General features: G+C 40.1%; 1 protein-coding gene across 8 annotated transcripts in view; it reads right to left on the bottom strand.

Moving 5' to 3' along the window:
* Nucleotides 1-1068: 1068 nt before the first annotated feature.
* Nucleotides 1069-13189, bottom strand: part of RIOK1 (RIO kinase 1) — a 31938-nt gene continuing 19817 nt past the window's right edge. For 6 of the 8 annotated variants that reach the window (XM_035895909.1, XM_035895911.1, XM_035895910.1 and 3 more), the window contains 13 exons: nucleotides 12906-12948; nucleotides 12311-12403; nucleotides 11223-11335; nucleotides 11016-11096; nucleotides 10347-10433; nucleotides 9664-9801; nucleotides 8990-9093; nucleotides 7297-7403; nucleotides 6106-6171; nucleotides 4242-4361; nucleotides 3897-3950; nucleotides 2705-2845; nucleotides 1069-1218 (listed from right to left, as the gene is read on the bottom strand). In XM_035895909.1, coding sequence (XP_035751802.1) covers nucleotides 1108-1218; nucleotides 2705-2845; nucleotides 3897-3950; nucleotides 4242-4361; nucleotides 6106-6171; nucleotides 7297-7403; nucleotides 8990-9093; nucleotides 9664-9801; nucleotides 10347-10433; nucleotides 11016-11096; nucleotides 11223-11335; nucleotides 12311-12403; nucleotides 12906-12948 — 1258 coding nt within the window. In that variant the 3' untranslated portion in view covers nucleotides 1069-1107. Of the gene's footprint in view, nucleotides 1219-1279; nucleotides 2488-2704; nucleotides 2846-3598; nucleotides 3812-3896; nucleotides 3951-4241; nucleotides 4362-6105; nucleotides 6172-7296; nucleotides 7404-8989; nucleotides 9094-9663; nucleotides 9802-10346; nucleotides 10434-11015; nucleotides 11097-11222; nucleotides 11336-12310; nucleotides 12404-12905; nucleotides 12949-13189 lie in introns of those variants that run through there. The other 2 variants (XM_035895913.1, XR_004842235.1) reach the window with 2 other exon arrangements.

Genomic DNA, 13189 nt, shown 5'->3' with positions numbered 1-13189 from the left:
ACTCCACCCCTCATGTGAGACATTTACTGGAATCAGAACCTTTCTCTGTGCTGGCACAGGGAGTTCTGAAACTGCAGGCAGTGGGAAAAGACAGCTGGTATGCTACAGCATGAGGAGGACACCTCTCCCAAGATTTGTCAGCCTCAGCGGCCAAAGCAGCTGCCAAGAGAGAAAGTGGTCTGTCTTCAGCACAGCACCTTTGCCCCAGCCCAAGTGGGTCACTTATGAGCAGAGCTCTGCCAACCTCTCCCTAATAAGAGCTGGTGCACCTTAGCACCACATGGACTGGTAGCGCTGAGCCATGCCACAGTGAAGTCCTGCCATAAGCCTTTACATACGTAGCCTTGAATTTGAAAACACATGATTAATCTTGACAGCAAATACTCATTTGACCAGCTTACAAAATAGCTGGTTCATAATACTCTAAGAGCAACAGTGTCCTATGTTGGGATCCAAGAAAAACAAAACAAAACACAAACAAAAAACCAAAACACAAATCAAGCTTTGGTCTCTTCAGGTACGCCTGCCTGACTGCTTCAGAAGGGCACTGGGTAATGAGGACAGCTGCCTCCCAAATCACAAAATTCAGCTTTCAGTAACAAAATATCAAAGGTGATACAAGCACAGGGGAGGCAGCAAAGGCTCAATGCCTACAGGGTTATCCACCGGTGACTGTGACAGCCTGCAGAGGACAGATAGGTCAGTCTGCTTCCGTACTGTGAAGAAGGCAAAAGGCTTTGAATTGCCATTCTCCTTCCTCCAAGAATCTGTTTGAATCAAATCACTGCTCTGGAACAAACTGAGCTAGCTCGTATGCAGTGTGAGGCAGGGGAGTAAAGACCCCATGAACAAATCAACACGAGTTTAACAACAGGTTAAACCTGCACAGGTAAAGGATTTTAACATGCACGAGTGTTAACCTCATTCTTTCCAACTGAGAAACCCATGGCATATACTCCATTCAAACAATTACACCGCGTTATTAACAAAACCACCCTCACAGTTAATACTGTATGTATATAAATAAAGGATTTTTAATTTTAAAAAAAAGATGGTGACTAAATAACCCACAACAAACCATCCCTTTCCCCCAAGCCAAAGCAGATTTTATTTGCCTTTCTTCATTTTTGCAGTCTTTTCTTTCCGCTTCTTCACATGCTTTGGAATTTTGGTTTTTCTCTTCTCTCTTTGGGCTTCTTTAACCATCTTTTTCCTTTCCTATAAAGGACGAAACACCATTCATTTAAAATCAGGAGGAGTAAGACATTTTGAGCAGGTCAATCAATTGTTACATTAACAAGTTTAATTAACACACCACATAAAAGTGAGGTTACCAAGAGGAAGAAATAAAAAGAAAAAAATCAATAGGAATGGTGAGGGAAAAGGAAAAAGGAAGTACAGATTGGGGGTGGAGCTAAGAGCTACATATGGGGAATGACAAGGCAAAATTCAAACTAGTTAAAACCTGCATTTCACACAACCTTTGAAGAAAGGGATCAAGAGGCACTCTTAACTGATGCTATTAACACCTAAGATTACAACAGGATGCCTAATCTAGGTTTTCTGCTACCCACAGGGCTGCTATAGTATGTGTTTCTACATGCCATGCAAAAATACTGATCTAGTAACTGCTGGTAACTCAGAGCAAACTGATCATCATCAGGATTGGCAAGAGTGTACTGCAGTAGCATAGCATACCCTATAATTTGTGCTAGACAGTGAAGAGACTACACTCAACTGGAAAATGCAAAGTCAGCATAATGGGGAGGGGAACGGAAGTAATTGCTGCTCATCAGTTGTTCAACCTACAGCTTAACACATGAGTTACCGAAAACCTCACCTTGCTCACACAAAAAGAAGTCCAATTGAAAACTATCCATAAGGATGAGAAGTGACCAACACATCCCCTCTTCACATCTGAAAGGCAGCAGCTCTAGACTGGTAGAAAGCATCTAGTAGAGCACTGCATTTTTATTTAACAGATATGGAATGTATTATCTTACCTTTTCTAGGAAGAAAAATCTAACAAGCAAGCCCCCAAATCTTGAACCCCTTAAGCCCACCAAGTTTCATCCTTCTTTTGCAAAGCACCTAAAAGGCTGCCAAGAGGCTCACCCATGAAGAGCCTTACCAAAGGAGAAGATACTTGTTCTGCAGTTTGAAAAACGAAACCTTAAAAACCTCCAAATCATTATCCCTTTGCATGACTGCATTACATCTCTTGCCCACAGAAAAGACAGCCAGTCTGTACTAATGGTACTGCAAAAGCCACTATAGCACAAAGATTGCCACCAAGTCTCCAGTTCTAGAGATCAAGTGGTCTCAGTTCCCTAGGCAAAAGGAGGTTAATCAGGGACCATGACCGCAAACCTGAACACCAAAGCCTGGAAGAGTAGCCAGAGGCACTGAAGAGCTGCCCAGGCTTCACCAAGTTCTGCTTTGCTTAGCCTTAGAATTCCCTCCAGAGATCTTCTAGCTTTACCTAGGCTAGAGAGCGCCATGTTACACATTCCTCTACATAAAACCACCATTAATAAAGCATCCATAACAACATTCACGTTCTCTGCTCTCATTCTCCACAACAGGAAACGTCCGTAGCTCGTTTCAGACAAGAAGTAGCAAGAACCACTCAGAACTGAAGTTGGATTTTTTTCCTGTCACATAAGCAGATGTGGGAAAAATAAACAATTCCTGGCCAGCTGACCTTTTTGTCCATGCTAACTTCAGCAGGTTTATCTTTGGGATGTATAGATTCTTTACAACCCGAATCAGAGTCCTCTGAGCTGCCGTCATCATCAGAGTCTGTTTCTGACTCATCTGCCTTCTTTTCAAGAAGTGCAGGAATCTGCAAGATATATCAAGGGAGAATTATATCAAAACAAAAAAAAAGAAGAAAGATGACAATATACACACATACACACACACACACACATATAAACCAAAGCAGAATCTGCTGCAAAGAAACCCTTGTACCATCTCCTTTACTACAGCCACCACTGAGTCTCAAGAAAAAGAATAAGAAGTTAATCCAAACCAAGAACAAGGACTGTAGAACGTACAACACAGAAACTTTTAGGCCAGAGCTCACAGCACAGCTGTACTGGCATTCCCAAGCTAATTTCCGTAAGTTGAACAGCAATTTGCTAACATATGTGGAAGCCAATTTTTAATTATACTTGGATCATCCCCGAATCTACCTTGGGGGCACTGTATGTAGGCTTTATTGCAAACACAGATCTACACTGGAAAACTCGCTTATCCTTGAACAAGCCTGGAGACTGTGCCACAGCCTGATCCCATCCATATTTATATTTCCATGTTAAAAACAGAGTCTACACAACTGCTAGGTAACATTTACAAAGGAAGGAGGGAGGATCCGTAGAGGGCTTCCACCTTGAATTATATTGCTTCAGACTGATCTGTACCAAACTTCTTATCCAATGTGCTTTACAGAAGTGTCATTGTCAAGTACTTCATATATAGCAAGACATAATATGTTATGCCTTACACTGCAGGGTTGTTCTTTACACAATAATTACAGCAAAGCTACCCCGAACATATCAAAACGTGTAGTCATGCTACAATTTAAATTAATTACATTTTCCACAATTGGAGGATGTCTTCCCTCCTCTCCACCTTAACTTTAGATACCAAGGCCATAGCAAGGATTATCATTTCATTCTGAAGCAACTCAGGATCAGCCACAGTGCAGGGAAGCAATTCGTGTGGCGTGCAGACACACTGTCATGCCAGACCCATCCCAGACACAAACGGTCACTCTGCAGACAAGAACCTTCTTTCACGGTGTCAGCTGCAAGACAAGGCATTCTCTGTATTCCTTATAAGCGCTTTTCTGAAAATGACTAAAATGAAGGATTTCAAAAAGACCCTCTCACCTTCTGAACACCAGACAAATCCTTCTTCAGTCCTGTCACGGTCTGGTAGAGAATCTACACCCAAGGGAAGAGAGAAAGAAAACTATGTTATCAAAATAAGAGTCTTAAATCTTTGGTCCCAGAGACAGTTATCACCAGAAAAAAAGCCCAACCAGAAAAACAACCTAGGAAAAACCACAGTATTAGCATAAGTACTAACCAGACGATTTTAAAGTATGACACTAGATTCAGTACTCCACACCTTGGTAACAAGGCTTCTGGTTTTATTTGTTGCTATCAGTTTCCAGTAAGAAGAATTCATATTCCCTCTCTCTTTTTTTGCAGTGCCTCAGCATGTCTACTCACATTATCTTGCTGAACATTCAATGCCATATCCTCTTCTTTCAATTTCATCATTATATCCACATCTCTCTCGTAGTTTTTAACTTCAGTCAAAGTTCGAGGTATGTAAGCCTTCTTAAACACCTAGCAGAGTGAAAGGAAATGCAGACTTACTAATTTACAGACAGTTTCATGAAGTTCTTCCTTTCTAATTACGCATCCTTAAGAGAATAATCATGAAGGATTTCATGGCTCAGAGAAACTAAAAATTAACATGGCAGTCATCCACTACCATTTGAACTGCAGCACTTTTTTTTTTTGGCAGGAGCAGACTTAACATGCAACATATATATTGGTAGATCATGACTAATAAGACTGCTTCCTTAGCATGACTACCACCAGGCCACTTATAAACTTCTCCAATCCTTCCAACTTCCTCTTAACCTATTTGAGTCCTAAGGTTTTGCATTCTAAGGATTTTCTCTAACATTTTTATTGTGATGTTTACAATGCCTTCAGGAGGCAACTCCATTCAAATGCACTGTTAGAACTTAATGTCTTTATTTAATAATACCTGCTTCAACCTACAGTCCTACTCAAAAAAAGGTTCCTGCAGCAGTATAGTACAGTAAAACCCAACTGCAGTATCAACAACATACCTAAAATTTGTCACATTTGTCTTTCTGAAACAGTCCTCCAGCAAACTTAAGTCACTACCAGATCAGAGAGAAGTATTTTACTTCTCTTTTTCACGGTATCAGTTCAATACCGGTACAAATTCAAGTACACTTTATGATAATAACTGCTAGACTAAGTGCTGTGCAAAGCGCGGAGGCCCCCACCTCCACAGAGCTTGCCCTTAATCAGCTCTGCTCTTTTGTGAAGGAAGGGGCACAAACTATCTATGGTCACGTGAGAAGTCTAAGAGAAATAAACTGAACTTAGATGCTACTAAACCATCTCTCTTACAGGCCACTACCTTTATATAAGCAAAGGAATAATTGGTTTGCAAAAGATGGGCTTGCAAAAATACACTAACAACATCTGACCCTGTAGTTCAGAAGTTGCATGCTGAGGATATCCTAAGAAACAAAGCAAAACAACAACAACAACAACAACAACGACAACAACAACAAAAAAAAAAGATCTTTCCTTGGCCATGCCTGAGCCAGAAGCAGTTAGTAAAACCTGCAGAGCTCCAAGAGAAAAAGAAAAGTCTTTGGAGTCAATACTACTTGATTTATCAAAGATAAACACTACATGAACCAGTACAAATAGGTTCTCAAATTCTGCTCAGAGTTGGTTTTTTGGTTTTGGTTTTTTTTTTTTAAAACTCTTCTGGAGCAGACAGATAGAACTAAGATAGAAATTACTTCATCTTTACATCAAGCCATTCCAGAACGTTAGCAGTTCTCTAATGAACTTGAAATGGATTCACTTAATGTAAAAGCAAAGGAGAGAAACGGTACATGGAAGAACTGAATTAGACTGGGACTGGAGCCAAATAGGCAATTTGGTCAATGCACGTATCCAGATATCCTGGTTCTGTATCACTGGTCCAAAACCACTAGCATAATCAGATCCCTCCATTCAGGTTTTTTTTTTTTTTTAACTGAACCTGAACTGGGAGATACATCAACGGACCTAGCTACAAGAAAACGTATTGGTTTAGGAAATTGAGTATTTGCCTTCTAACACCATATCGTTGTCAGCTTTTACACACGGCATCCCTTAATACTTCACACCTCAACTCAAGACATCTCAGTATCACAATGTTTTGGTTTTTTATCAACTGTATATTTTTCCAAACAAAGCAGAACATTTTCCATTGTTTAGAAGAGACAAGGTTAATATTAATTTCATAGCAGGAACAAAATTCCTCACTTACTTCTTCATCCACTTTATCCTGACTGGATCTTTCCTCCTCTGTTCTTCTCGACGCTATTTCCATTGCCTAAAGAAACATAAAACAAAGTTATCACTCCTTAGAATCACATCACTTAATCCAACTAGCCATTCCCATCTGTGTTTCTCCCTGTACTCCATCCACGCTGTCACTCACAAATACTGCAGCTTTCCCTACGGCAATGCTTTGAGCGACACCTAGTGGCAACCAACATTTCTGCAAAGCACATTTTTAACTGCAGATCTGCTTTATTAGTAAGAGGGAAAACATGCTTGCTGCTCTTCCCAGACCAAATTATGGCAGGCCCAGCATGACTACAGGACATAATACCACAAGGAGAATACAGTGAGCAGTGCTCAGTGCTGGAACTTGGCTCTTCTCACACACGTTGAGCAAGCCAGGGGAACACAAGTAAGGGCAATCACGTAGCACGGCTCCGTCTCATTCAACCTCCAATATGACAGAAAGTACACAACACCTGGAAATCCCCATGCTGTATACTGGTATTTGGACCACACTCACATGGTCTTGACCAGGAATGACACATCAAATCTCCACTCTGAGCATGACATATGTGGCCCTCATTTCTCTTGAGCTAAGTTAAAAAGCTTTCCCCTCCGCCCCCTTTCTAAAGAAATATTTAACTGGGAGCAGAGGACTGGCAGCTAGAGATGAAATACATTGGTGCTAACAGCACTAAGTTTACCTCCTCCTAGAATCGATGTGTTCTGCCACCCCCTACATTTGGCTAGCAAGACCATGCACCTTGGAGTAACACTGCCTGAGTCATTCCCTTCCTCCCTCAGCCCACCCTGCTCAAATCTGCATTCTTAACCCTATTCTCTATATAAGCATAGTTATATTTTTGCAGAACTTCTCCTTGCCAAAAAGAAAGAACTAGTTTAAAGCATTAGTTTTAGTAGTACCCGAAACAGACATTTGAGTTTTCATGATTAGACTTTTTGAGAAAACATAGAATGAACATGTTGTCATGCCATGATGGTACAAATGGAAAAGACTGTATGCATTTTTGAAGTACTAGCATAACATAATGTCATGTACCAGCTTCCTTCAATAGGAGGATGCAGAATAAATGAGATGAAGGAACTTGAACTAGATCTGATCTTATTGGTCAAGCCTTCCTACATAAGCAACAAGACCATGAGGTCTTACCTTAGACAGATAGTCATCAATGTTATCGCTTGTGATAGAAGGATCAGTAATAAACTCAAACAACTCCCTCACAGTCATCACTGCAACATTGTACTTCTGGAAGAAGTCTACCAGGAAACAAGGGTAGAGACAAAAACTATAATTAAACATGTAATATGCAGCTGTGATGTTAAACTGACAGAGCAAGCCAATGGCCCTGCTGACTTGGAAACTTTAAATATAAAAGCTAAATCAATTTCAGCAGGAAGTAGGGGCTAAGAAGGAAACAATTTAAGACTGGTGTAATATTTGCAATGAAAAAAAAAAAAAAAAAAAAAAAAAAATGTATTTCAAAGAATAAGGAATGGAAACCTCAAACTTTTGCTGAAGAGAAATAGAAGTATCCACTGAAACACAGTACAGCCTAATTACGATCCATCTAAAATGGAAGATGCATTAATGTATTAGAATTTTCCTCAATACTACACTCAGAATTAGTTTCTTGAGTCAAGTATAACCAAATTTGGAGACTGCACTTGTGTTCTGAAAAACAGCAGTGAAAGACACTGAGGACTTCTGAGAACTTTAGTAGGAAATGCTTATTAAGAGGATCTCTCACCATGACAAATTAACCAAGAACAAAAAAAAAAAAAAAAAAAAATTAGTTGAGAGGCAGCTGTCTCTGCCCATGAACTGCAAGATTTCACAATCACCACAGCCAGGGCAGAGAGTAAAGCAAGGTGTTTCTCAGAGCCTCTGTAGAAGAACTACACAGAGCAAGTTGCAGAGACAGAAAACAAACAAAACACACCAAAACCACCACAACTCACCGAGGCACTAGAATATCTAAGGAGAGCAAGCCAAAAGACATGAAAGGGTGCAAGTATCTGAACCAGGAGTTATTAGAAATCCATGAGCAGAAAAGGAATAACGAAAAGCTGGGTATCAACACATACATAGCATCAAAACACATTCAGTTCTTTCTCCATAGACTTTCAAAAGTCTCTGTAAAATTAGAAAAAAGTCAATCTGAAAAGAAAGAGGGGGACAAAAGCAGCCTGCAGTAACAGATTGCATGTCCTCAGAGAAAAAACACACCCTACCAGGAGGTGTGTGTTTGTTACACAACATGCATACTCAACACACAAAGACCAAATCTTCAAGAGAAAAAAATACCATAAATATACCTTGCTTATCAAAGTACTATGACAAGCAATAACACCTCTAATGAATTACTCTATGCCTTTATCCTCTCAGCTGACCTGGACAAGTAAGTGCAGGGAACTTCATAACACATGGTAACTTCTTGCCAGCTGAGGAATTCCAGATGGGGATTCCACTTACAGAAGGAAACATATCAGTATGGCTGTACCGTCCGTTAAATAAGGGAAGTTAAGACTGGGGTGGGTGCTGCTGCAGACTGGGACTGATCTCTCATCAGTCTGGGACTGATCTCAGATCTACAATAAATCTGAGATTCAGCCAGGTGACTCATTGCAGCCAGACGATTTCTAGCAAAATAAGCTAGACTCTTCTCAACTCGGCACAGTACACTGCTTCCTGAGGAAGCCATGAGAACCTAGGAAAGGGAGCATTTTAACAGAAGTTTGACAGCTTCTACAGTCAGTTATACCTGAAAGAACACAGGTGAACACAATTCACCTTCCTAAATAAACCAGGTATCAGAACAGGAGTTGAAGTGCTGCCCACTCACCATTAACATTGGCACAATCTTTTCGCAGGAACTCCAGCGCATGCGGGTGGTCGTGCTCCACTGCCTGAGACACATCAATGATGTACGCATCCCCACCATGGTATCTGCAAACAAACAGAGCGCTGCACTAACTCCACCACTGTTACACAGGAAATTATCAAGGGGCAGGGAACAAAGTGTGCTTCAAACTTAAGAACCAGCAAACAATCTCTATGTATTTGTCTAGCACACACCTAGCATATTAGGGCCAGAGTCGCATTTGGGTCAATCCTTTCCCTCCTCTACACAAGCTACGTTATTAAACTTTAAAGAAATAGTCTTCTCATGAATGCAAAAAGCAGTGTTATGGGTAGGTGAGAGTGGGGGGGCTTTAAAACAGGGACTGTATTTCTCATTTGGTTTTTTAGATGAGGGGGTTTTTTTTGTTGTTGTTGTTTGTTTCTTTGTGAGGCATTTTTGTTTGGGTTTTTTTTGTGTTTTTTTTTCTTTGGCTGTTTTTGTTTAAACAGAGAAAGCTCAGATCTGGGTTAAAAGCTACATAATTAATGACATTACAAAACCCAGTCACAAAAAGGACCCCACCCTCCCTTAGAGACAGATTAGTACTCTCACACAGAGATTGCCAATGCATACATTTTAGATGTCACAAGTCAGAGCAAAGTTTAAAAACATACAGCATATTAAATTCACTGAGATCTGCATGAACAAGTCTGGCATCTTGGTACATTCTTCTCATGTACTGGATGATTTGCAGGTACAGCTCCCGGACTTTGGAGTCAGATAACTGAGCATTCTTCAGCAGAGGAGCAGGCCTTGAAATTACAACACAAATAACAAAGTGAGTACTTTTTCCTTCTTTACACCAGCTGTAAATGCTTTAACTGCTGAAACTGATCCTTCCACTCACTACGTGTGTCAAGAAAAGTCAGCATGAGCAGCTAAGTGCATGGAGCCAGTACGAAGGACAGCAAAGCTTGGTATACACTTGCCAAAGACACTGGAGCTCCATTTTCAATGTGAGCTTATTTGGACCATGCCACGTTAATTTTGTACTACAAAACGATGAGCTCTCTTCCTATATGATTGGCAAGCCTTTCCAGCCTCAATCTCTGGTTAAGCCACTTTACAGATTCATTTTGCACACAACTGAGGCGTCAGAATCATGCAGATTGTCTGCAATAGTAGCTGGCAAGTGTCTGGGTATTCTACAGGTCACAAGCACATGTAAAAGTAACATGTTAATTTTACAGGCCTACAGTAATAGTAGGTAAATTCAGAGGGTTGGGTTGGTTTTTTTTTTAATAAAGTGTTCTGGAAAGCTATTAATAAAAAAAAAGTATTTTCTAAGGATACTTACCTATCACCTTTACCAATAAAGCCCATGACAAGGACATGACTTCTTAGCATAATCGGCTCTGGGCAAGGTATCTGGGCTGTATTCAACCTGTAACACAGGAACAGAACAAAGCCACAAAAAAAAAATAAAACCAAACTCTACTATTTGCATTGCACTAGTGCCTATAGGAGCTCTGTTGCTTTAAACATAACACACAGTAAGAGCTCCTCTACTCAGGAAACTCTCTCTTGTGAAGAACAACTAGGAAATGAATACAAAGAGCCACAACCATTCTGGCTCTGACCCTTCTCTAAGTGTTCCTCTGTCAGACAAAGATCTGACAGTTTACACTGACTTTACACAGTTCAGGTTAATCCTAGGTTAACCTATATCGCACAGTGTGCTGTTACTCAGCAGCAGCTATTTCTAGCTTTTCCTCACTTTTCAGTCATGTCAGACAGTGTTCAGACATCGAAGAGCTTAGAGCATGAGCAGCAAGACAAAAAGAATATCTTTATTCCTCCCTCCCCTTTCTTTTCTCTCCCACAGAGAAACTTAGGACACTTTGCTGAATAGTCCAGAGACCCTAAAAGGTAGTGATATCCACAGTCTAGCAATAGGAGAGTACCTCCTATAAACTTCAAAGTTTCAGCTACCTTTGCATGCTGAAATAAAAACTGGAAGAATCACCTTATTAAATTCCTCATTTCTTTTTCAGCCCATGTCTTCACCATTTTTCTTGGGTTCCCTTTGCAATATCCATGACGAAATCTTTAAATAAAGAAACAGAAGATAACAGGGATGCTTAGCCAATCAATGCAGTATTAGCACTGGCGATTTTACCACCTTTCAAATAACACCTCTTCCCCAGTAAAACCAGGCAGAAGTCAAACTCACCTGAATTCACCGCTCACATACTTATCCCGATCTTTAAACATCAGAATAGAGGTTTTATAAATCTTTATTGCTCGGTTCTCTCCATTCGCTGTACTGGCATGATATACATTAGCCTATCAGATTATGAAGGGAAGAAATAATATTAAAAAAAAAACCCACCTCTTTAAACCAAAATAACCTTCTCTCCTGACACCTGATAAAAAGATCTGATCCCCACCCCGTGGCACCCAGCTGAGTGAGACTGCACACAAGGGCAATTTCTTTTTCTACCAAAGGCAGCTTATGGGAAGTACCTACAACTCGGTAGGGGTGTGACAACACATACAGGACAAAAACAACAATGCAAACTCCACCTCATCCACATTTTGGAGACTGAAACAAGCCCTTGTGTGAAGGGTTAATTTGAGTCTGTGCACTAGTTAGGCCCTAAAGCATGGCCCAAATATCTCACATTGACCCCTCTGCACAGGGTGGAAGCACGCCTTTAATCAGCATCCAAGGACTTGGAAGAAAACCAGACCAGCCTAGGGACTAGGCATTCTAAAACTGCTTTATGCATTTACTTGGAAATTTGTGATCTGGTTTTAATTATCTGAAATATTACTTGATAATAACAGCACACAAACATGTCAGTTTTGTAAAAGCAATGAAGGTTTAATAGTACTTTAAACAGAATTTTGTTACACCGTTTAGATACTCCCATGTCTGCTGACACATGGAGCTGGTCTGATCTACATACAAGAGAGTCAAACACAAGAAGAATTACCTGGGTTTGCATGTTTTCCAGGCACTGTTTAATATTATGTGTACACATACCCTCTCCAAAATTTCAGTTGTAACATACAATTAACAAGCTCCACAATTTTAAGCTAACATTTAAGTATTCTCAGAAATCTTTCACACTTGGGGAAACTTGTTTCCTTTAACTTAAATTGCATGTTATCTTAAGATAAATTCCTCCCAATCAAGCAACACCAAAAAAAAAGTAGTACTAAAACTAAGTACGTTCAATAAGTCTTCTGAGCACCACAAGCTTCCACTTAGCTTGCTGAGAAAAGGACTATCATGTCATTTGTAATAAAACTTACTTCCTTCCCTGTGCTGATGCAGCCATTGATTTCCGATATGACACCTCTAGTTAGCATCTTGAACAGAATCATTCGGGTCCTTGGATCCAACACCTCAAATTTAATACAAGAGAGTCAGCACAATTGCTCTCTTTAAGAGGACAAAATCTGCTAATACAGTCCATTCTTAGTAGCACATTAAAGGACCCACGGCATCAGACTATTCTTAAGGATCAAGAGATAGTTATCACAATTGAAATAGAGCAGCTATGTGACCTCGGGCCAGTAATGATTCAGTCCTGTTAAGGAAGAAAAAAGCAAACCCAGCATTTCTTTTTAGTGTTCCTTGGAATTTAATAAAAGCTTAAGATGGAATTCTGCATTGCATATACAATCAAATCACAATGCTGATCATCACAAAAATGAGCTCCAAAATGTTTATGGAAGCAATTACAACCTCCATACAGGAAAGAAACAACAGGTCTTTTCAGGGTAAGAAGGGAAACAGAATTCCAAGGCAAAATTCTGTTCCTACAACATCCATTTTAGCACCGATTCCAAAATTCCACATAATTTGTTCCAGTCAATAGAGAAATTCAATGCATTAAGGACTTACCTGTTCTACTGTTGCTCTGTCTGACTTATCTTTGACTCGGTACCTAGCAGAAGTGAAAATAAAATTATACAATCCCACACATGGACTCAGTGCTTTGACAGAGTAAAACATGACATTCTGTACCAAAGAGAATATGACAGCCTCAAGAAGTAAGGCTTTCAGTTCATACAAAAGCAAAGGTTTCTCCTGAATGTGTGTGTGGGGTGGTGGTGGTGTAGAGAACAAAAAAAAAAAAAAAAAAAAAAAAACACAACACAACCCCAAAAACATAAGCCCCTCCCCTT

The sequence above is a fragment of the Egretta garzetta genome, unplaced genomic scaffold (assembly GCF_000687185.1).
Source record: "Egretta garzetta isolate BGI_Z169 unplaced genomic scaffold, ASM68718v1 scaffold246, whole genome shotgun sequence".
Lineage (NCBI taxonomy): Eukaryota > Metazoa > Chordata > Aves > Pelecaniformes > Ardeidae > Egretta > Egretta garzetta.
Note: the sequence above shows the minus strand (reverse complement) of the source record. Positions and strands in the feature narration are given on the sequence as shown.